This window comes from Leptinotarsa decemlineata, unplaced genomic scaffold (genome assembly GCF_025532065.1).
Source record: "Leptinotarsa decemlineata unplaced genomic scaffold, Ldec_3_MD MMD2_tig00078422_RagTag_RagTag, whole genome shotgun sequence".
Taxonomy (NCBI): domain Eukaryota; kingdom Metazoa; phylum Arthropoda; class Insecta; order Coleoptera; family Chrysomelidae; genus Leptinotarsa; species Leptinotarsa decemlineata.
In genome coordinates, this window is record NW_027412747.1 from 8501958 (window position 1) to 8527398 (window position 25441).

At 33.6% G+C, this 25441-nt stretch overlaps 1 protein-coding gene across 8 annotated transcripts in view; it reads left to right on the forward strand.

The window, feature by feature from the left end:
- Positions 1-3232: 3232 nt before the first annotated feature.
- Positions 3233-25441, forward strand: part of LOC111504946 (DDB1- and CUL4-associated factor 8) — a 59241-nt gene continuing 37032 nt past the window's right edge. For 2 of the 8 annotated variants that reach the window (XR_012468332.1, XM_074186262.1), the window contains exons 1-4: positions 3467-4149; positions 7387-7755; positions 16839-16932; positions 19696-20185. Coding sequence is in view for 2 of the 8 variants with exons in the window: in XM_074186262.1 (XP_074042363.1) it covers positions 16883-16932; positions 19696-20185 (540 nt within the window). In the remaining 6 variants the exon portion in view is untranslated. The other 6 variants (XR_002722066.2, XM_023159673.2, XR_012468333.1 and 3 more) reach the window with 5 other exon arrangements.

Here is a 25441-nt window from a genome sequence, read left to right on the forward strand (position 1 = left end):
TAATTATTTATTGTCTTCATTATCCCAAGAAATAAATGTTTATGAATAGAGATTAACAAAATTAACCAAAGATAAATTTAACAAAATAATAAAATATTAAACAAGGAAACATAAGTATTAAATGTAGGTATTCATCAAAAGTATTCATTTTTAATTCTTCTTTTTTAGTTGTTTCAGGGATTTCAAATCATTTTATATAGTAGACAATGGAAGTCCGAACTAGTGAAATTCATTATGAAACATTGTCAATCACCTTCAAACATAAATATTAATATGAGCAGTCAACAATAGGTTCATGAATAGATATTACAAACTAAAATATGAATTTATAAAATCCTAAGATATTGAATAAGAAAACACAGTAAAACATCTAGATGATTTTGGATATATGAATATTCATATAATCCCGTACTATATTTACAGCATTCGCGAAAATTGAAAACATGTAAAAACTTATAAAACAACAATAAAAATTATTTGGCGCTCCGAAGCGACTTCATTAATTCCAGTGGCGCATTTGCTTTTTCAGCTGCAGGAAAACCCTGCGGCACCATATCATCTGAAGATCTTGATCTGCCAATGTCCTCAATCTCATAAAACAAGATGTAAGGTGTCTCCAGAGGCTCCAATAAATTCAATACATCGCCAGAATACTTCGTGACACGACTATCGTCAAACTTAAACCAGTCCGTTTCATCTTTGACCAAGGCGTAATTATGACCAAATTGAACGCCAGAATCACAGTGAACAATGACTGCATGAAAATTATAATAGTGGTGTGCTAGATTGAAGTGTTCATCTATTTCGAATCTTCTTCAGAGTTTGGTGCTTACGTCAGAGGTTGAGTCATGTTTGAAGACGGCGACGGGTAGTAGCATCGCCCACTTGTCCAGCTACAACCAGTATACTGAAGGTGCTGTTTGTTCGATTTCAAGGGAGTTTCAGTTGACATCGAACGGTGACAGAAACATGTCTATCACTAGTAGTTCTGACGAAAAAGTCGTCATTATAGTGGCCGCATTATTGAATGTAGGAGAAAATAGTTAGAAAAAAGAAGGATGTGGGTCCATCTCATTAATCAAAAGAGGGCAAGGGATAGTTTCATCATCTTTTCAACCACCTGAAAAAAGATGAGAAATTTTTCCAGTATTTCTGAATGACTCCAGGCAAATTTTCAGAATTTTTGGTTATTCTAGAGTTTGCCTTAACAAGCAACTCAAATTTTTCTCGTCCATTTTCATAAGTACCGTCTGACACTGTGCTGTCAATTGATGTAATGGCAAAACAGAAAGACTGAAATTTCCCAGGCACATTTGGACAAGTTGATGCTGGCAAGCGCTGGCCCGCGACGCGCTCTCTTGGTCAGTCCGTCACAGCACGTACTGTTATTTGCCGGACAGGATCGAAGAGCTGGAATCCTTTCCGGCGGCGGACGCTCTTGGCTTTTCCGTGCCGGGCTAGTGGGCGGTTGCCCATTGTTCCAATCCTATACGTATTTTGATGGGACGGGCCGTACTGTGCTGTGCTGTGCCGGAGAAGTGGGCGACAAGCTAAACGTTCATATATCCTTGAGAAGTCAACTAGATCGCGTGTTATATTCTCGCTGTCTGAGCACAATACGGCCCAATTTCGGGGATCCTTCAGTTACTAGGTATATACATCTGAATTATCGTTTTTTTTTTCAACAACTACTTTTTGTATGCTTGTTTTTTCTTAGCTCGTTCGAATGATCACTCAAACACTTTTTGTTTTCTTACGTTAGGAGGTAGGTATTAAAAACAAATAAAAAAAAGAAATGATAAAATTAACAATTAGAGGCCATCAGTACATGAAGAACTGAATATTTTAATATATTGAATAACTGAAATTATATCACTTAACGGGTGAGTATGCTACTTGTTGTCGAAACTAATAAAATATCAAAATGCTTCTAATTCAAGCATTCACGGTGAATCTGTTAATATGGTAAATGGTTATTACCTTCATAATTGAAGTAATAGCCTACTCAGTTCCAATTATAATTTATAATCCCTGCCACAAGGACGGAAAGTTGAATGTTATAGATAAATATTTGTTGGTAAAATTGTGAGTTATAGTGGTAATTGTAACTCCTCATCGCATACATAAAGCTTGTCTTAAAGGCTCTACGCCGCCAAAGTGGAGGGCACAACTATGAGGTGGGCTTAAGGCTGATATTTACAAATTAAATGAGCTGAAAGTCTAAGCTAGGTTCAATACTATACGGAGAATATTGCCATTGAAGTCGAATTTATTGACAGAAGTAGTATGACGTAAAGGTCAAGTTGTTTATCGATGGCCTGGAGACAGTGGTGCGATAGTAATTTGTTATATTTTTCATCAATAATGAAATATTATTCATCCAATGGATTGTAACAAAAGTATAATAGAGTTTAATTCAAAATATACTCATCTGTTGGTAATACACTACATAACTCAAGGCATTGAAATACTTATAATTATCTCTCAATTAAGGTGTTTTCTGGCATTTAATCATATTCGAGTGTGGATTAAAACGATTCGTAGTGACGTAATTAAAAACAAGATTCGCCAGAATGGAATGACTCAATTTATGTCAAATTCCATAATGAAATTTTCAGTTTTCTCCAGCCTCGGTTAGAATTGGATTTTTGCATACAATATTATGCATAAATATTACAACTGTAGCTGCATTAATAAAACCAGTGTACCAGAATTATTTTTTCTATGCAAATAGGGACAAGTAGTCCCTATGCAAAATAGGGACAACTGACGTAATGTAATGCCAAATTCCGTTTCAAAACCAACCTCACGCTAGTTTGGTCATCATAAAAACGTTTGAAATCATAGTTGATGTGACATCATCGTTTCAACGTCAGAAAGAATGTATTTGAATCACAGACGAATACGTTTTGAATACATGAGCGCCAGAGTTTGCTAAAAGAATACGAAAAATAACATGACGTCACTCTAAACCCAATAAGATGGTGAAATAAGTTTTTTTATTTATCCTATGATATGAATATCAATTGAAAGGGTTTGTTGAAAAGAATACAAATCATATGACGTCACTCGAAATCTAATATGGCGGACAACCAAGGTGGCGGACTAGTATTTTATACACTCCTATGATATACTATCAAATGAAAAGAATAAATGACGTCAATCTAATCCAATATGGTGGACCACAGAAGAAGACGGACTAATTTTTGTATGCTTCTTAAATTAGAAGTGCAATGTGCATACTTCATGATAATGTTGCAGTATACTTAATAATGTTTCATGAGCATTTTTTCATCCTAATATATCACAGTTCGGCAACATACAAAAGTTCTGCATCAAAATCTAACATGATTAACTGTCAATGTCAGATAATTGGGATATGTCAAATATTAGTGAGCCGGATAAAATTTTCATTGAAAAATATCAATTATTATTACTGGATTCATTGCTATATAATGAGGTTAACATCTTTGATACATATCCATCGACATAACCTTATGTCGATGTACATATCTCATTCCCAAGTCAACCATCAATAATTATCACCTAATTCCTTTGAGTACAGTCCCATCTATCTCGAAGGAGTATATTCAGAGGATTTGTTAGACATCACACTCTGTCGCCAGCAAGTGCACCCATTGTGTTCGAGTAGCGGAGTGCACTTATAGAGAATTTTCAAAAACACTCCCGAGAATAATATGCTCTATCATCTTTTTATCAGAATATGTATTATTTTTGTATCCTACTATTTTAATCTTGTCTTGACCTATGGCAATTATCAAAACTGACCTAATCTGTTAGCTATTAGGGCTTATTCTAATTATGGTTATTTTTATACTGATCTTCAGTTGTTGGACCAAGTTAATTTTTCTCTTAATTTCATTTATTAGAAAATGCATCATTACATTCATTGAAATTTTAGTAGTGAAAGTATATTCATATGATTTTACTTTTCAGGTTGTTGGACTGATCAATTCAGTTGATGGTTTTCTAAAAGAAAATAAAACAGGAATTTCAATGAAAAATTCTGCCAACTTCTTAACTGACATGAAGGGACAAGGACATAATGAGGACCATTCGATTGGTGATGTAGTTACAAGATATTTGTCAGTCATCAGTAGTAGTTCCTGGAGAGTTCAGGATACAAAGGTTCAGGCATTTCAAAATATTTTTATTGCCAGCTATGCATGTCTTAGTAATTTTTTATCATGAGGTCTTATACAAAATATGAAATATTTTGGTTATGATTTGAAGTAAAAACTTGAATCTTTTTACAAAGTTCGGAAATGTAAGTAATGGATTTAGTGATAGTAATATCATACTACACATCATACAACCCATAAACTACACTTGATGGGTAGCATTGGAATCTCTGGCTTGAAATGAATCTATCAAAAACAGTTTTTCCACACTAGAACGATGCACCTTCTGTTAACCAAGTTAGCATAATCAGGAATGACCTTTAGTCTCCTAATGAAATCCTGAATGAGACAAACTTATTTCATTACCACTGCAGGTGTTATATTCATGTGTCATATTATTTCTTGCATATTTTTTCATATTCAATGTTATGATGTTAATTTATATAAACAGGGCAAAGTTAATATTGCTAAATCAATGAAGGTTTTCTTACATGGATATCTATAATGTAAGCCCGCAAAGCATCATTCTTTGTACTATGAATACTTTTGTCATGTATGCTGATGCTGGATCGCCCAAAAAAAAAAAAACAGGTCATATGGTCATATGCCTAAGTGGTGTCTTAGGCCCCTTGCTATTTTTGTTTTATGTGAACGATTTACCGACTCACATTAAGCATGGACAAACCTTTATCTATGCGGATAATACCACAGTTATTGTTGTGGCTGACACCGCTACTGAATTCCAAAAGAAAATTAAATTGGTTGCAGAGGAATTTGCGCACTGGTGTGAGGTGAATCATCTAATTAACAATACAGACAAAATGGTGTTCATAGAGTTTACAAGTCCCCTCAGGCGAACACACAATCTTACAATGAATATTGATGATATTGAAATAAACACATCAGAGTCAGCACGATACTTAGGTATGGAACTAGACTACAAGTTCTCATTTAACAACCAAATAGATTATATTTGTAAAAAACTAAATAAACTATATTATGCTTTCTATACACTCAAGTCAAATTTTCATAGACCTTACTTGATTAATTTATATTATGCACTGGTACACAGCACCATCAGCTGCAACATCATAGTATGGGGAAGGTCCACAGAAACATCCAGAGTCTTTGGAATACAAAAAAAGTTCATCAGAATGATATTATGATTTAGACTACAGAGAATCGTGTAGGAACACCTTCACAAATAACAATATTTTAACATTCACATCTATTTATTTGTATAAATTACTGACGTATACCTTTTCAAATAAAGGAAAACTAAACAAAAACAGTGAGTACCACAGATACGATACGAGAAAGAAAAATGACTTTCACTTACATCCCATACTCAGATCACATCACAAAAAATTACCTCTGTATGCAGGGGCATTATATGTACTGTTTTTAATATGTATCCATCCAATGTGTTTTAACTTTTGTGTGAAATTGACTATTGTTAATGTGTTTGTACTTGTTGTTTGTTTTCCATTTTTTTTGACATATCTCATGTTGTAAGAACAGCCTAAAGAGACGAATATATTATCTATCTATATGGAGGTATATAGTGTACTTATTAGCGCACTCAGATGGGGGCTAATAGGCCATAGCCCACCCCCTGAGGCACGAACATAAACAAAACAAATATTTCACAGAAATGATATCATTTACTTGAAAAAATTACACAAATTCACAACATATGAAAAACACATTGTTTAATGAAAGAATTGTTTTAGCAACTCAGTATTAATTATGAAATGAAATTAGAAATTGAAGAAGTTCTATAAATTATGAGTTTATCACCTAGAAAAATCGATTTTAGTATCAAGAGAGTATGAACTAGGGAATGCAATCCAGCGGGGATTTTGCTGGATGATGGATGACTGCATTCCAGCAGGATACCGCAAAGGTTGTAGGTTTTCCTAGAATTGAAATGAATATTTTGTGTTATGGTTAAATTAAATGTTTTTTGAAAATTATAAAAATCAACAGTGCTTCACTGAATAATTATTTTATTGCTTGACTACTTATTACGTCTGTGTGTATGTATGCGTTCGTGAGTGTGTGTGTGTGTGTGTATCCCTAAAAATTTGTCTGACCTCATGTTTTCAATTATGAATCCACAGACACACATTTGCTATTATTTTTCTTTTTGGTTTTTGGTGTTGATGGTCCCACGAATTGCCTTTTATCAGATTCTCGTTGATTATTCGAACAACATTAAAAGGTCACAGAGAACTACAGGAATAGTTTCCTTGCAATTGATCACCCTATAAATTAATGAGCATGTCTCGCAACATCAGTACATGCAGAACTCTAGAAACAAATTTGTTTTCAAGTCAATATTTAATTACATCATCTAAAACAACAATTTGTTCAAGCCAGTCTCTACTACACAGAAGGTTAATGGAGTGACACGTATCAGAAAACAACTACTACCCTGTTCGACAGGTGTCAGAGCCGGAATTGATTTTTAATTATTGGAACAGGCACACTTGCAGAGCGGTTTTGGGCTATTTGGCCATTCGTCAGTGCAAGGTAGTATCCATCATCAACATCAGTCAACATGGAGTCAAATTATTTCAGGGTCTCATTTACTTCTTCACTATCGAAACCAGATGAATTTTCGTGGACCCCCGCTTTCGAATTTTCGACCCCCATTTTTTGGTCACCTCAACGTAGACCCCGTCTCATGGACCCCTGGGGGTTCATCTGGACCACTTTGGGAATCACTGGTGTAGGGTATTAATTATATAATTTTGTATTCAATCATTGTAAAACAGAGGTTTTCCGTTTATACTGAATAAATAAATAAAGAGTGTGTGTGTGTTTCACCAACCAAGTTGGCATCCTCAGGAAATGATGACGAATGTTTTCTTCATCTGCTGAAGGCGCCAATTCGGTTAGTAACACGCATGTCGAGAAGAGTATTGCAGTTCTGGTGTTTATGAAAAGTGCTTGTTTTCGATTTATTTTACGCCAGAGGTTCCAGTTTTATCTTTTATTTGTATTCATATTTACAATTTTTTTTAGTTGTTACTGATTACTGATTTTCAAACTGTAATTTTCCAGTTTCTAAGAAGATATTCATCAAATATCGTTATATTGGCCTTCTATGTAAAGTTTTTGAGCAAAATTATGCAGTTTTCATTCATTATGATCAGTAACCAATTTCTTAATATTTCAGTAATAATGCCAGAATAAATCACAAGGTTATAATATCTAATTTCGATTTGTATGATTGCAGAAATAACTCAGCTCATGCAGTAGATCAATTCTGAACCCAAACACCAAATCATAATTGGTTCACTCTCCATGAAGTTATGAATAGATAAATAGGAGTTGGCGTTTTCATAGTTCCCTACATAGCGTGCAAAGATTGAAATTGATGCATCAATTACAAGGGCACAGGAGGCCCATAAGAAGTTTGAGTTTTGGTCCCACAGGAACTCTTCTGTCGAGCATGTCTGAGGAAAGAGATGTTCTGATATTGGACTGGATATCGAAAAAATACTTGCTTTGGTATGATTCCGGACATATGATGAATGTCTACCATAATATATTTGTCAAATTAAAAGACAATCTCGATATTGCAACATGTGGTACTGATGGACAGGTAAGTTTTGTGTAAGTAGTGTGTTATGTTGGCATGAGGTATATCTCTTTGTTTCTAAAAATGAAAATAGTTTTTTTATTAAACAGTGTTGTGCACAATATTCAAATATGACATAATATTTCATATATGTTGGTAAACAAACTGAACATCTTTGTAAAGTCTTGAACATGTCTACACACATCTCAACAATGGTGATGTCGTAGCTGCAGTATTCTGCGACTTCTTCAAAGCTTTTGATTGTATAAATCATGAACTTTTTTTGCAAAAGTTGGAGTGTTATGGCTTTGAGGAGTGTGTAATGACTGGTTCAGGTCTTACTTATGTGATAGAAAACAGTTAGTGAGATCAAACGAAAAACTATCTCACACTAAGGATATCTTATGGGGAGTTCCACACGGGTCAGCACTGGGCCCGATTCTTTTCCTTATATATGTAAATGACCTTGTTACTCTCTCAATTAAAAGAATTTGTACGATCTTTGCGGATGACACCACGCTCCTTTGACATGAAAAAAATACTTCTAATATGAAAGAAACTATCACTAGTGATTTAGAAGTTGTAAAAAAAAGGGTGTGACGCAAACTACTTGTGCTTTAATATTAAAAAAACAAACCTACTCACCTTCAGCTGTAATATTAACAATTTATACTTGAATGGTCAAATTCTTGAGAATAAAAACCAATCCAAATTCCTGGGAATCTTCTTGAATAACAAATTAAAATTTGATCAACATATTTCAGCTTTGAATAAAAAATTGGCATCAGGATGTTATGCACTTCGAATAGTTTCGAATGAACTGAGTTCATCCACAACAAAAATGGTATATCATTCCCTGATTTTTCTAATTTAGAATAGGACTAGTATACAAGTCACATCCGATATCGAAAAAGGATTTTTGCAAATTAATGTTAATCCCAATGATAGCGACATTTTGAGGTTTCTTTGGAAAGATGAATTGAAAACCAATAAGAAAATCTTCATGACTTGTCAAGTAGTTTTTGGTTTGCTTCCTAGTACTTTCCTGTTGGATGCAACTATCAATCATCATTTGGATAGGGCACCAATTCATTTGCCAAACACAGCTGAAAACTTGAAAAAATTGTTGTACGTCGACAACTGTGTCACCAGTGTCCATGATATTGAACAATTGGAATTAATGTCGATTGATAAATTCAACCTCAGACAATGGATAATTTTGCTGGCGATTTTTCCAATGAAAGAAACATGTCTGCTTTAGGTCTTTCATGGGATTTTCAAAAAGATGTGCCGTGATTTGTTTTTATTTTTACTCTATGTTTTATCTTTATTCTATTTTTTTTTTAGTCAAGTATGACAAACTATTGTTTTCATTATTTTTATTTATATATCATCTAATACAATTACTGACTTACCATATGTACATCAAGTACCGAAAATGAATCATAAAATTATTATTATTATTATTGTGATTTATCCAGCTTTATTGATTTGAATATTACACCTAAAACAACGAGTTTTATTGTCAATAGCTCAAAAGATCTTTGATCCCATTGGTTTCACATGTCCAGTAACGTTGATTCCGAAACTAGTATTACAGTTAAGATAGAAACTGAAAATTGGTTGGGATAAAGAATTACCAAGTGACATAATCGATAAATTTGAAAGGGGGGTGAAACAATTACATTTCCTAAATGTATATAAAATTCCTAAATCGCTTAATAACTTAACTCATTGAAAATATTTCTATCCATATATTTTGCGATGCCAGCAAAGCAGCATATGCATCTTGTGTATTTCTACGGAAACAAAAAAGAAATCGTTCTACAACTCATTCAGGCTAAATTTAGAATTACACCAAAAACATTACAATACCAAGACTTGAATTATTAAGTAGTCGTTGGGGTTAGATTATGTCAATCTATTAGAGAGTGGAAGAGAATTTTATTGGAATGTTTTCATGGTAGCCCTAACATGCAAAGAAATACATAACTTCTTGCAGTATTGTTGATGAGTGGTATCATATAGTAGGGGACCAAAATCCAGCAGATATTGCATCGCGGGGATTCAAAGCGGATGTTCTGATTAAATTGAAGTGGCAGGAAGGTCCTCAGTGGTTGAAAAAGAGTCCAGAGAATTGGCCTCATACAGAAATAATTTGTTCATCGGATGATATAAATATTGTAGGGAGAAAAACTATTTCTGTTACCTTCACACAAAGTGTAAATTTTTCTTGACATTTCGAATATTTCTCCAAATATACAAAAATTGTGGGAACGGTGGGTTATATTTTGAGATTTTATAATAATTCCCTGAAGAAAAATCAAATTAGAACTGGCGAAGAACAAGAAATGTCAGAACTTCGTATTTTGAAACTAATACAAAGGGAAATTGATTGGAAATCTTCATTTGATGACAGACAAAAACAATATTATACATGTACAAACTAAACTTATACTGGATGATGACAGTAATGATTTGAATTGTTTGTTTTGTTTTGTTTTACCGTGTAAACATGTTATTGTTGGGAAAGTGATTGAGAAACAACATAAAATACATCTTCACGCAAAGGTTCAAACACTTCTTGGAATACTTCGTAAAAGATTTTCGATACTGAATAAAAAAAGATTTGTTGAAGAAGTGATAGAAAAATGTATCCATGAGTGCAAACGATTCAAAATTAAATGTATAAATACACCTTTTGTGCAACTACCGAAAGACAGGATGAACAATGTGTCAGCTTTTGAGATAACGAGAGTAGATTCAGCCGGACTATTGTACCTGAAAGGGGAAGAGAAGTCTTGGATCGTACTGTTCACCTGTCTCCGAGGCCGATTCAGAAAGGAGTATCTAGAGGAACTCATACATATTGGTCAAAGGAAAATGAGTAGTTTATAATTTGGAGATGGCCTACAGGATGGTATGTAGGAAGAATATTAAAAATTTTTCCTGGAAAAGATGACGTTCCTAGATTAGCGAAAATAAAAGTGAACAATGGAGAACTCATTTCATCGTTTCATTTTTTATCCTTCAGAAGTTACGACAGAAAAGAACAGTAAGAGTGTTCATCAAATTGAAAAGAAAACGAATAAAGTCAAAAGTAAAACGGATGAAGATTACATAACAAAAGGGAAATACGAGAGAGAGAAAACAGAAGAGACAGTTACAAAATGGGGTAGAATGTCAAATTTAGAATGTATGCATCTATTATTCCCTTTATTATTAGTTTTTCTATTTACTTATGTGACTGACAATATTTTCGGGGTTACCTATGAAGGTAAGCGAGATTTTTTTGTAATGACGATTTCATGAAAAAAGCAGATTGTCTTATCGACAAACACCAAATGTTAATTCAAGGCAGCAGTTCTGAAATTTTTAAATTATACTTTTATATTGTGTTATAATAACATGTATATAATTACACTAGTTCTCTTATTAAAGTTTATTATGTGTCATAAACAGGAATAAGGTAAATTCTGCATGAGTATTTTCCTGTTTACTTTGCCATCCAGTATTAATGTATTTATCATGATTGGTAATTTATGGAAATGAACATTTATTATCATTTTATTGAATAGTCAAATTAAGCACATAAAGAGAATATGAGTAATTGTACAAAGAGATTATCAGTGATTTGTAAAATATTTTCTTTGCATTGAATTTCAAACGTTTGCTGTTTCTATAAATAATTTTTTATGAAGAATTCCATGCATGTTGTCATTTTATTAGAATTATTGAAGAATTTTTGATTTTTTTTTTTCATTACATTCACCTTCAGTCTCACCCCTTTTTTTTTAACTTCATTTCGAACATCTGAACCAGTTCAAAGTTAGCGCTATTTTCCTCCATTGACATTAAATAGTGGCGGCCAAAGTATATTTCGTAACCCTCCTTCAATATAAAAACCCTGATCTTTAATAACACAGAATACCTTACAGAATTTCGGCAGGTTAGGCCGACATTTCAATCAAATTAGCTGAATTTTACCATGTTCAAGTCTCAACCACTCGACGGAATTTATAGTTTGACAGTAATATCAAGATTCTCAAAAAGTGCATGGTTCCTGTTCCGTACCGAGTGCTCCCCCCCTGTAAGGTATTCTGTGATAATAACACAATGTAAGAAGAAGAAGATAGTACAGAGATGTCGATGGCACTCTAATCAGGACAATTACTACCAACAAAACGCACCAAGTTCATGAATTCTGTGGTTTTACTAATGCATAATTGCTTTTCGAGTTAAATTTAAAGTGGCTGCACTGACTTTGAAACGTATGAAGACAGTCACCGAGAAGCAGACCACGGTAACAAAGTATTCTCTTCACGTCGGTTCCATTTATCACTCCATTACATCCCAAATTCATCAAAATTCAGGTGAAACAATCTTTCGGTAAGTACTTTGAAGTTATGTCAGATAATATTGAATCTTAAATTACTAATGGCCGTATTCTACGTATGTATTATACTTAGGTGGCTCAATTCGTAAATTTTATATGCATCATAACAAAAATCAGCCTCAAGCCAGCAGTTGCGGCTCCTCTTTGGCGTGTGATATCCGTTTTCTCCTCATATCTTGCAAAACAGACCTTTACTAGGCTCGGTACCGTAATAGTCAGGAGGACAGATTTTGAAATACTGTTCTATGTCGGAAAATATATTCTAATTTCAACGAATGTCATATTATCGAAAAAATATGAAGTTTTGTATGCAATAAATACACTTCAATTTATAAATTCAAAATTCTTACCAAAACACTTCAAGTGTCATGGCATTGCTTGTGACGTCACGTTCAAGTAGACTACATGTAAACACTAGGAGCTCTTCCATAAATTTGGTGAAAACTATTATTGAATATGAATTCAAATGTGTATTGGTGGTGTGCAGTCCCAGTTTATGATGTGTTAAATATATTTATTGCAAAAAAGTATTTCAAAAGTCTATATATTTTTTTTTATTGACTAATTCGATTTCCAGTAATTCTATTCTTATTTTGTGCTTTTTCATGACGAGTTAATTTTCTGTTTCAGTGTGCCGGAATTGAGTATCCAAAATATGGAATATGTTGTCTGTACCTGATATCCCTTCTACCTGAACACAAAAATTGATGTTTTTTCCTCATTGAATTGCACAATTGCTACCTTTCTTCTTCTCTTCGATTTGTATGGCGCATTTGACCAGTGCACCTCCCATTACGTAACATATTAGGAGCTTCGTCGGGGGGTTGTTTAACTTGCTCAAAAACAATACCATCACTATATATGGCTTCACTTGTTTTCTGGTGTTAATTTGTCAAAGTATTCGTGTGTGCAATTATATAATTTTTTTAGTGATCGATTTCTTTGCTAGTGATACTTTTGTGCAAAAGACAAAGCAAAGCAAAAATCTTTTTACTAAAAAAAACTATTAACATGTATACATTTCATGAGTACGTCTACCTTAAGGGTAGAGTAGCAAATTAACTTCTACTATAGACAGGCGCGTCCCCGCCGTGAAGAGGCGGTGGAACGCCCCCGCGATGTTAACGGGTCGACGCTCACCCAGAAATGTAGACTTTATTAAAAACGACTAAGTAATGTGCCTCCTGCCGTCAAGGCTTATGCACACCATTAGATGGTTTTGATATTCAGATCGTTCAAATGAAAACATAGCTGTCGATTTATTGGTTAGCTAGATACCTAATCCTGGAAGCAAGAGTTTCAAGAGGGAAGACAGCCCAAAAAAGGGTCTACTAAGGGTGTAAGGGGCGATCACCCCCCCTAATTCTACAATTTAATGTTGTTACATTGATTTTGACATGAAATTCTTGTTTTCCGGCGTTGCCAAATGTATTTTGGGCTTTGGAAAGGTTGGGTTCAGTAACTACGATGCATAATATCAACATTTGAGCTGATTTTAATTTTCCAGCCGAGCTTAGTAAAGCTTGGCTTTATATGATATACTGAGAATACGGGCATAAATCATGGCCAACAAGCACACTAATTATAGAAAAAAATTGATTATAGGAAACTTATGTAAAAATTGTAAAATTCAAAAGTAGTAGAAAGGATTTCAGATACTCAAGTTCGAAAATACAAATGCTATCATCTCTAGGTTAAATATTCTCAGCTCAGGTATCACGTAATCAAAGGTTCATTCGATGCGATTATTTGCTGAAAAATATATGAGCATTATTGAAGATGAAGACAGTGAGTAGCGGCACAAAAAAATCATAGAAAATGAATTCAATGTATTTTCATTTCGTAGTATTAGCTACTTCATTAATCGCTTCATATCTTTAAATTTAACAAAGTGAGATGTCTGAGAGAAGTGAGTGTATGTGAGATATCATCGAAATTTTTTATTCGTTTCAAAGACCTATTGATGTTATGTGTGGAAAATAACATCATTCAAATGTCTTCCACGACTTCTCTGGGCGAAGCGCGTCCAATTTTCCATGACGCATAAATCAGGCTGAATTTGACGTCCCGTTTTGAACGGGACTGTCCTTTTATTCGACCATCTGTCCCGTTGCCCCAAATAATGATCTGGGACGTAAAATAGTCCGGTTTTCTAAAATCATCTCTAAAAAAACCGTTGATAGGTATCGGATGTGGAGCCCATATAATACACAATGCTATAAAATCTGCTACCTTTAGATTGCGAAAGCAATATTGTAAAAATATATTCTTTTTTTTATATTTATACGGTTGGAGTTGAAGCTCTAAAGGAATTTTGCGTTGAAGCTGAAATAGAACATCACTCAATGCTCGGCTAGAGCCAATCTCGCTGGCTTGCGCTGATGCCTGCTTTGGAGAGAGTTTTGAAAATGTACCAGCCGTTAAAGAATTATTTTTTGAGTATTGAAAAATGTCCCGAATCAATAAAAGACTTTTTTGAAGATCCTACATCTGAATTATGGCTTTGTTTTTTTACGCGCTCAGTCACCAAGTTTTCGCCAAGCTGTTTTGAAGGTTGAAAGTCAAACTGTATCGGCAATTGACGCTGTGAAAGAAATCAATCAACCCATTCAGAATTTGATTCAAAAAGAAACCAATCAGTTTCTTCCATTTAGTGTTTGTAATTTAATCATAAAACTGAAAGATTATATTTATGAAGATGTTGTGAAAAGAACAGCTACAAAATTTTATAAAACATGTGAATATTTTGAAGAATGGACTAAAAAAAGTACCTGCGTGGGAAGATGTACAGAAAGCATTGGATGTATTGATTGAAAAGGGATATATTGGCAGTACTAAAGATACAGAAGTATTTGACGAATTTTCATTAATTGTAAACTACGTCACTCCAGACAAAATTACAGACTGGAATAATTTAAAAGTTCACACAGAAACTCGTTGGGTGGAAGTATTCAAATACGTTCGCAACAACAATCTGCAACATGAATTTTTTTTTATTTAGTTGAATATATTTTATATCTACCTGGAACAGATGCTCCAGTAGAGAAAATATTTTCTTTAATAAATAAATTGTGGACGTCTGAAAAAATCACTTGTAGGTTTCAGTTCTGAAGGCGATGTTGATAACGAAGATCAATATAATCAAAACGTGCCAAGAATTATAACTCTTATTTAAAATCTTCACCATCTTTATAGAAGCAAATTTGTTCCTCCGAAAAATATAAATACGACTAAAAATATAATATGTTGCATATAATTTAATAATTACTGTCACATTAACCACTGTCAAGGTTAAGAGGAAGAACAGGTTATTTTTATCGCCCTCAGATGAAAGTAAACTGAACTTTCCCTTTTAGTTTCCTATAATAAAAAAATTTGTATTAAACTGTTAATTACCTAATATTGGAAATAATAAAGACGAATTATCATCATTATTATTAAAAGGTGCTTTAATGAGTCCATACAGTATAGAGTATGGTCCATACTGTATGGAGCATATATACATACATAGGTATGTTATATATGGACGCCCCTTTTTGTGTTGAAAAAAAAATGGTCAGTTTAGGCATGGGTTATGTTGGTATGTATATATGGTCCATACTGTATGGAGCATATGTACATACATAGGTATGTTATTTATGGACGTCCCGTTTTGAGTTAAAAAAAAGGGTCAGTTTAGGCATGGGTTATGTTGGCTTTGAGGTCACGATTTCGGTGACCAGTTCACATCATCTCCACGTGAGATGACCATGCCCTCAAATAGCTCGTGCGGAATATCCAATGTGGCATGAGATGGGTGCCATGTAGCAACCGTACCGTTGAAACCACATATTCTACAACGTGATGATGTAAATTGATAGGTAGATGTGAATTGTAATAACACTATCATGAAATATCATTTTAGGGTACGTATGGAAATGCATGAAAGTTTCCCTATTGATTTGAATTACTTTTGTGAATCTATAAGTATCTAGAACTATCAACAGTGTTTATCACCAAATATATATTTATCTATTGTATAGTAGTGCTATTGTATAGCGAAACAGGTGTTGCGTTTTTGTAAAACTATAGTGAAAATCTCACAGTATTAAAGAAATAACCATACACAGAGGATAAGATAACAAAGCCATCGCACATGAAGTTGAAAACCTTTTTAAAGCTTCTATCTGTTGTTAGTTTTGTCTGTCGGACCTATTTTGGCCAAAAAGAAAGTTTCTCCCACTCAGAGAAAACGTTTTTCATGGGTCAGCAATAAATATTAAGTTTTCCGGCTCGCCTGAGTACTTGAAATAAGAGTACCTACGCATTAGTGTACAGTTATCACAAATCTGAAGCCGAAACTTTGCGTTCCAGTTTGATTTGGGAAGAACGGTCACCCAAAAGTCAATACTTTTAAAAGGTCGGTTATTTTGGGATCTTATTTTTAATAATAAAAAATAATTCCTTTTCACGATCGCACACCTCGGACCTTTATTAGCCTATTTCTAATTTTTCCGACAGAATATTTAATTACTCTCAATGATAAAAAAGGAGGTGGTATTCCTTATCTTTTCTATAACCATATAAATTTCTTTTATAAACAAACAATTTTTGGAATAGATACATTTTTTGAGGAAATTAGATATTTTGTATGAAAAAAGGGTATGAAAAGTGAATAAAGCAATAACGGTTCGGAAAATGCAGAACATTCATAGGTGTTTTTATTTTTCAGGTGACTCCGGGGCTGGACTGAATGCTTTAGAAAGAAGACTTGAAATGGAAGAAGAACTCAATAGCAACACTTCAAATGTTGATCGGATTGCAAGGTATTTGAGAGTCATTATAATGTCAGTCATGAAGTTATACGACGGTGGTCTGAAAAGTTTCCGACCTAACAAAAATACAGTGACCTTATCTTTCATGTAATACAAAAATTATAATAGATTTATTCGAAAGATAGGCACAATGCATATGGCAGCTCTTCGTCGGTATGCACTATGGGTTTCGTTAAAAAAAAACTTTTCTGTATCCTGAAATTTTAGCAATTGAATATTTTGTTTTATAAAGATCTAAGTTGAGCGCCACACAGTCAATAAAATGAAAGATACATGATCTGATCGACTGTGAAACAAAATCCAATAAAATTTAGTTCTTTAAGCCACGGCAATGAAATGAAACTATAAAAATCAGATATTCTGAAGATACTTGACATTCACAGAATACTGGCTGGTGAATTGAATAAGGGTAGAAATCAAAATCTGACAGTGCTCCAAATTTGTCATTTAATCATGTCATTGTGTAAAACAAATTGTAATAACTAAATAATGATCGTAGGTAAAAGTACGCTTTCATTTACCTAAGGATAAAAAAGGTAAAAATATCAGGAAAAGTATTATTTACCTATAGGATTCATGTCATAGAAAAAAATAATTATTAGGAATGGTGTTAAAAATTACCTCACCAGAGTATACTCAGTTCAGGTTTACATTATGAATGGATCAACTCAAAATTCAATAATTGTATGTTAATCAAATAGTATTTCTAATGTAAAAAGTAGTTATTTTCGGAAAAATGAGTCAAGTGTAAGTAATATTTGCCTGTTAGTTTCTCGTCGAGCTGTAGCTGCAGTTTTCTTCGACCAGGAATGGGACAGACTTGGATCACGTACTTTTCTAATTTTTAAAATGGACTTAGACTATCTTGTGGACGTGGACAATAACATTTATCAAACTGGAGGAATGGAAAACCCACCATTCGGTAAATTAACTGAAAATATATTCCGTAAGGCAATCAGAGATAGAAGTCCTTGTTCTTTCCTCTTTAATGATTCCAAACAAGTTCTGTAGAAGCTCTTCTGCAGAAAAACTATTGTGAAAAGTCTCCAATACTAAAACCCTGAAAAATTAATTTCCATAATGGAAATACATTCATAAGTTCGATTCTCTAAAAGGTGAATCTCATATGCAATTGAAAGGATCCAAATGAATTTTCATACCTTCTTAATCGAAGGGTTCCGTTAACCAAAAAAATCACGAATAACGTTTTCAAGGAAGTGGCTTCGCTCGTTCTGGAAAAGTGGTTGTGACCCAGTAGAATCCTCAGGAAGTGCAACCTTTTGTGGAACTCTCAAAATCTATATATGAAACTATATCCGAAACGATATCGTTCAAATTCTTGAAAATGGACCACACGGCTCACCACTAAACAAATCTCTTCTCGAGATTCTCGTTTATCACTCCCTTTTCCAAAAAATCCACAACTCCTTGCCGTTCTCCTGATCAAGGATCACCTACCGAGCAAGTCTATTCTGAGGAATTCACCCAAATAATTTTGGCAATAGCTCAATCCTGACTTTCGGTTTAACGAAAATAGAAAATCTACCTCGAAGGGATCCGATTGAATCGGTTCTATTGGAAATAATAACTTATCAATCTGTACCAGAAACTAAATATCTTATGTGTATTGAGAAGTGAAAATCTTAGCGAGGCAAAAGGTGTAAATTGGATTGCCTACTCCTCAGGAAACTTTCTTTTAAATCAATCAAGATTACCTTCGGTGAAATAAAAATTAAATGAAAAGTACAGTAGGTTTTTATAAACGCTACAATACATGACATTTTTTCAGATTTCATTTTTCAACATCGTCTCCTTTTAACTCTAAACATTTCTCTCAGCGATGCTCCCATCTCTGTAACCCGTTCAAATAGTACTCGGCGCTTTTCTCTGCAAAATAATTGTTCACGAAGGTGATTGCCTCCTAATTTGACGAAAATCTCTGTCCTCCGAGCGCAATTTTTATATGAGGGAACAAAAAGAAGTTGCTTGTGGGTAGAGTAAGTAAGGGGGGTGAGTAAGGCGGATGGTCTAGCAGTTCAAACAGTAATTTTCGCCATGGCAACCGCTGAAGTGTGAGACGGTGCGTTGTCTTGGTGAAACAGTGCAAATGTGGCCGTTTTTCCTGCCTCCAGCCTCTCAAGTAATGGTTTTTCCTTTTTGAAGATAATCGATCAAAATAACTCCATGACTATACCAAAAAACAGTCGCCATCACTTTCATTGTCGAAAAAATAGTGTTTGCTCTTTTTGGAACCGGTTCTCTCTTTGTTCGTCAGTAATTTCAGTTTTTGGACGTCCCAAACGTTCATCGTCTCCTAAGCTCTTACGACCACGTTTATATTCACGTGCCCAAAATTTCACTGTGGTACATGATGGTGTAGAGTAACCATACACATAATCCAACTCATCTTTGATTTCCGTAGGCGTATTGCCTTTCAAAAACAAATATTCAATGACAGCTCGATACTGGATTTTGTCCATTTTCATAAAAATACTCGCATCACTCACTCAAACTACTGTTGTACAACTGCGCGTCCGAAATGGCTGAAACTTTGGTGAGCAGATGAACAACGAAATTCACCAGCTTTTATTTACGAGTGCTGCTATCTTCATGTTGAGGTCGGAAACTTTTTAGTGTACCGTGTGCTGATTTTTTAATACGCAGGAATTTTTCCTGTTTCTAAGGACATATCACTATACTTGGCCTTTTACATCAACTTTCAATCATCAACTAACCAATTCCTTAATATTTCAGTGATGATTCAGAAGACACCATCAGCTTGAATGAATCACAAAATTTAGATGATTCTGATCCCGATTGGTATAATCCCAGCAATAACTCTATCAACTCAAATGTTGCAGAAGATATACTCTCTATCTCCCCTCCAAACCATAATTGGTTTTCCGTTCATGAGGTTGTGAATAGGCAAATAGGGGTTAGAAGAAATTTACGATATCCTGGTTCTTTTCAAAAGCGTTTTCACGGTTCTCTGCATAGCGTACAAAGATTGGAATTGATGCATCAATTACGAGAACACAGGAATCCCATTAGAAGTTTGAATTTCAATCGCACAGGCGCTATTTTGAGTAGCATGTCCCAGGATGGTACTGTTGTAATATGGGACTGGAATTTGAAAAAATGCTTGCACAAGTATCATTCTGGGCATAAAATGAAGGCTTATCATAATTTGTTTGTCTATTTAAAAGGCGAGCATCATATTGCAACATGTGGTGCTGATGGAGAGGTAAGTTTTATTCATTTGTTATTTCAAAGTTGTGTGTTATGTTGACAGCGACAGTAATCAGAGTAATATGAGTGATATAATATGGTACTTGTGACTCCGTATTTCCGTATCTTATAAGGCTCTAAAAATGCATGTTTTTTGTAAATCTTGGTTATATCCCTGGTTAGATTCATGATAGAATTTAGTACTCTAATCTGGAGTCCATATTACATATTAGAGGTCATCAGCGCGTCATCACATCACCGCCTCGTCATAAATATGCAGAGAGTATGGCAATGATGTTTTTTTTCGCGAATTCATGTATCAGCAGTTGATACATGTAGACTTGGAAAATGAGAGTTCCGTTGCCTTGTTATATATTTGATGTACTATCTAACGAATTACAGGCTAGTATCCAGTTTCTCCAGAATCAGAAGTGAACATGGTAGTACTGCAATTTTTGTAAATTCACAATTTTTCGAAGATAATATCTGTAAGTCCGTTCCATACTCAACAAAATGCTCACTGAAGGTACATTTTGAGTGTTCAGCCATTGAAGTAAACAAAAAACTTTGGATAGTAACTATATATCGTAGTCCATAGTTACATTTTTCAATAAATTAGTCCTCATCCCTGACTATATGATAGCAAGATATACAAACATAGTAATATGCGAAGATTTTAATATAGACTTCAAGGGAGAAAACCATTACAAAAAACAACTTTTTGATATATTCGAAATGTTTCAGCTTGAGTTTCCATACTGTGATCCAACATTTGTTGAAAAGTGACTGAGTAACTAGTAGTGGTCAACATTACATTGTCGCTAATATAATGCACATCTCTTGTAAAGTTGTAGATGTAGGCATCTCAGAGCATTATGCTCAAATATTGACATGGAACAAAATAAATAAGGCAAATATCGAAACAAATATCATCACTCGAAGGATAAATGAGCATTCTCTTTTAGAATTCAAATCCCTAATACAAGCAGACACTTTCTCTTACAAAGAGGATGAAAGTGTGGATGTCATGTTCAATAATTTTTTCGTGCATTTTCAGTGGTGTTTAAATGTAACAATTCCTAAACAAAAAATTTAATCAAAGAAACATACCAAAACCGAGAAAGTACCATTCCCAAGAGAACTTCATAAAGAATTACAAAATCTCAATCAACTCAACTGGCTATGAAAACATTCAAATGACTAAACTATTCATATTCATTATAAAATAACTAAGAAGCGAATTGATAACAAAATTTCTTGTATAAAAAAAACTTTTACTCCAAAACAGTTGCCTCCTCTGATAATAAGGTAAAAGCTAGGAGGACAACTACAGATACAGAACAACAAAACTCATATTGATTGTGTGATCTCTAATGAATCAAATATACGAACTGCTGTACATGATGTACCAAACATTTTTGATCATTCTATAATATCAGTTTACATTTTTGACGGTAGGAAAGAAATTTCAAACAAATTAATTCTTGTAAGAAATATAAATGAAAGTATATATAAAGAACTCAATTTAGAACTTATCTCTGTTAATTGGAACTTGAGTACAACCAATGTGAATGAAATATTGGATGAAATAGAAACAAAAGTTACTGCAACCGCTGAAAGAGAACAAAAATGGCAACAATATAAATACTCAGGAAACACCTATGTTAATACTCTAAAAGAAAAAGTAAAAATATATTCTGAAAATGAAATTGATGAAAATAAAAAGATCCAAAAATTATGTGGAAATGTCTAAAACAACTAGCCAAACCAGTAGAATCGCATAATATAAAGAGAATTATGTTTGAAATTAGTAATGGTAAAAAAATATGTGATAATCCAATAGAGATTACCCATAATTTCAATGAATATTTTGTAAACATTGTAATTGAGATAGAAAATAGTATATATTGTGATGAGATATGGACACCGAATAACTATGAACCCATAAATAGTAGGTTGAGTCAATTCAAAAAAATAAACATGATAAATTTACGTAAGATAATTTTTTCTCTTGATAAAATAAATAAAGGTGAAATTATAAATAGTAAACTCTTGAAAGAAACTTTCGATGTGTCTGGGCATATAATATTGAACTTTATAAATACTTCCTTGTACACGGGACTGTTTCCAAACCAGTACAAAGTTAGTACAGTGACTCCAATTCCGAAAATAAATAATATAAGTGATGCAAGTAATTTTCGTCCAATAAACAGTCTTCCAACGCTTGAAAAAGTACTGGAAGTGGCAGTGTATGAACAACTAGTTACATACTTTAATGAAAATAATTTATTCATCGAAAATCAGTTTGGTTTTCGTAAGAATCACTCATGTGAAACAGCATTACAAGTGACAGTCACAGAGTGGAAAAAAAATATTGATAAGAAAGGATATATTGTTGCTATATTTCTAGATTTCAAGCATGCCTTTGAAACAATCAATAGGAAAACTTTATTCAGTAAACTGGAGTATTATGGTGTAACTGGAAAAGCTTTTAACTGGTTAGGAAATTATCTTGAGCAAAGAAGTCAAAGGACTAAAATTTGTGATGTAATGTCAGATCAAATTATAAATGACATAGGTGTACCACGAGGTAGTGTTTTGAGACCACTGTTATTTATTATTTATATAAATGATATCAACTATGTACCTGGTTGACACCATATTAATTTATTTGCTGATGATACCCTTGTATATACGGAAAACTGTGATTTAAAAGAAGCTGTACAAAATATCAATATATTTTTAAAGAACATTGAATTATATCTACAAGTGAATAAACTCAAATTGAATATCAATAAATCTAAGGCATTGACTGTTACAACAAATTCGAATCAAAGAAAGATTGATACTAACGACGTTAATATCAGCATATTCAATAATCAACTCAAAATTGTAAATGAAATTAAGTACCTAGGATTCATTATAGACCATCAATTAAATTTGAATAAGCATGCAGATTATACCATTAGAAAGATATGTAAGAAAATGTATTTTTTTCTCTAGAATTTCAAAATCTTTATCAACCTTTGCTAGACTAACATGTTACAATTGCATAATAAGGCCACACTTTGACTACTGTGCCACACTGATGTATCTATTCAACCAAAATCAAATGGGACAGTTGCAGAAACTACAAAATCGAGGTATGAGAATCATTTTGAGATGCAACCAGTATACTACCCCTATTGAATCTATGTTGAATACTCTACAGTGGCAGCCGGTACATAAAAGATTGTATTATTTGAGCATAATTTTTATTTTCAAAATTACGAGTGGGATACAACCAGCCTATCTTAGCAGATATTCAGTTCGAAATAGTGACATTCATTCATATAACACAAGAACATGTAATACATTTTGTAGATCCCGAACAAACTATAAGAGTGGAATGAATTCATTGTTCTTTAAAGGTCTAGATAGTTTCAATAAGTTCCTTAAAAGTATTCACTGTAAAATTATATACGAATATAAGTTATTCATATATGCATAACTTTATATTGTACATTAGGATTCCTAAAATAAAGTCTACCACTACCTACTACTTTCCAATATGCATGGGAGCTGACGCCCAGTTCCTCCGCCATCCCACGTATCGTTTGTTGAGTCAGTCTTCACCAAGATCCTCAAATCCTCGTCCTGGATTACTGTAGATCGACCACTTCGGGGCTCATCTTCGAGGTCCCAAATCAAATATCTGCTTTCGAAAAGGACTAAAATACAGGGGTGTCTTCATATTAAGTGTGCCACACTGTATAGGACAAACATCTAGACCTCTGAGTAGTCCCATTAAACGCATAAGAGTGACTACAGACGAAATGTTGATATTAACAGAACATGCAAAAATCTAGTTATGTATTAATCCAATAGAATCTTACCTAATAATAATATGACTCTTCTTATTTCAAACAATTGTAGAATTCAAGAAATATTTAGGATCATACATCCATCATACTTTGACATGGACAACACACATTAAAAATTTCAAGAAGAGATTTTATCCAATCATTGACATTTTATGTAAAATGGGGTCGTTTTTGCCACTAAAATATCTAAAATGTACTTATTTCATTTTGAGTTATTCGAAATATCAATTTAATATCTGTTTGAGGTAGTGTAACAACATCTGTATCAAAACCATTCAAATGATGAACTATTCAAAAACTACACTTCACGATTTGATCTCCACAAACTTTATTTGAAAAAATATAATCACAACATGTTTCGCTAGCACTGTAGCTTTCTCAAGTGTATTTATATACTACAGTGCTAGCGAAACATGTGATTATATTTTTTTAAATAAAGTTTGTGGAGATCAAATCGTGAGGTGTAGTTTTTGAAATTACAATGGATCTTCATCAAGTAACGGCCGAATCAATTAGCAAATGATAAACTATACAGGCTGATTCACGGTGGATGGCACATTAGACGTTTCTGGTGAACCAGACAACGGATCACTTTGAAAATTTAATGGAGGGCATATTCGGACATTCTCTAGCCAACTAAAATATTTTCGACAATGCGGTGTTGCCGCTTCTATTAGAAAGCAGTAGCAACTTTGATTTTTCAAATGGAACACTCTGTATATAATATTATTTTTGGAATCTCCAACAATTGCCCGACAACTTTTCTTGATATTTCCCTATACCTATCTGTTACCGTTTTCGAAATAAAAATTAATTTCAATTTTTTTCTTCGAAAATCATGACTTCTAAAAATGCCGATATCCTTTAGTTAAGAAGTACTATGATATCGAAATTTGGTTTGGAGTTAGGTGATACTTGGACACTTCCCACACGTCAGCCTAATCTCCGTTACTTCAATACAGGGTGGTAAAAAATACAGTTTTTTCGTTTGCTTGAAAAAGTTGCTGAAATTTGATTATTTTAAATGGAACACCCTGTATATTATTGAAAATTCGGAAAGCTGCTGAAATTTGCTTTCTTTCTATGTATATCATACCTATACCTAACTAGTCAAGTTTCGGACTTATGAACATTTATTTGTGAAAATGTCCCTTCAGAATGGTATTTCCATTCGGTATTTGGTAAGCAGGCCATGATTACTATTTGACAGTAGCGTTGTGACATTCTCCTAATAATATCGACATTTTCCTCACTTCAGAAGTTGCAAATACCTTCAAAACGATGGAACAAAACTATTCAAACGAAGTTCTTATGAATTTGTTTATTATTTTTGGACAGTGTGACAAAATTATCAGCAGAACATGTAGAAAGTTCAATGAAATGTATCCGAATCTACCGCCAATGAACCT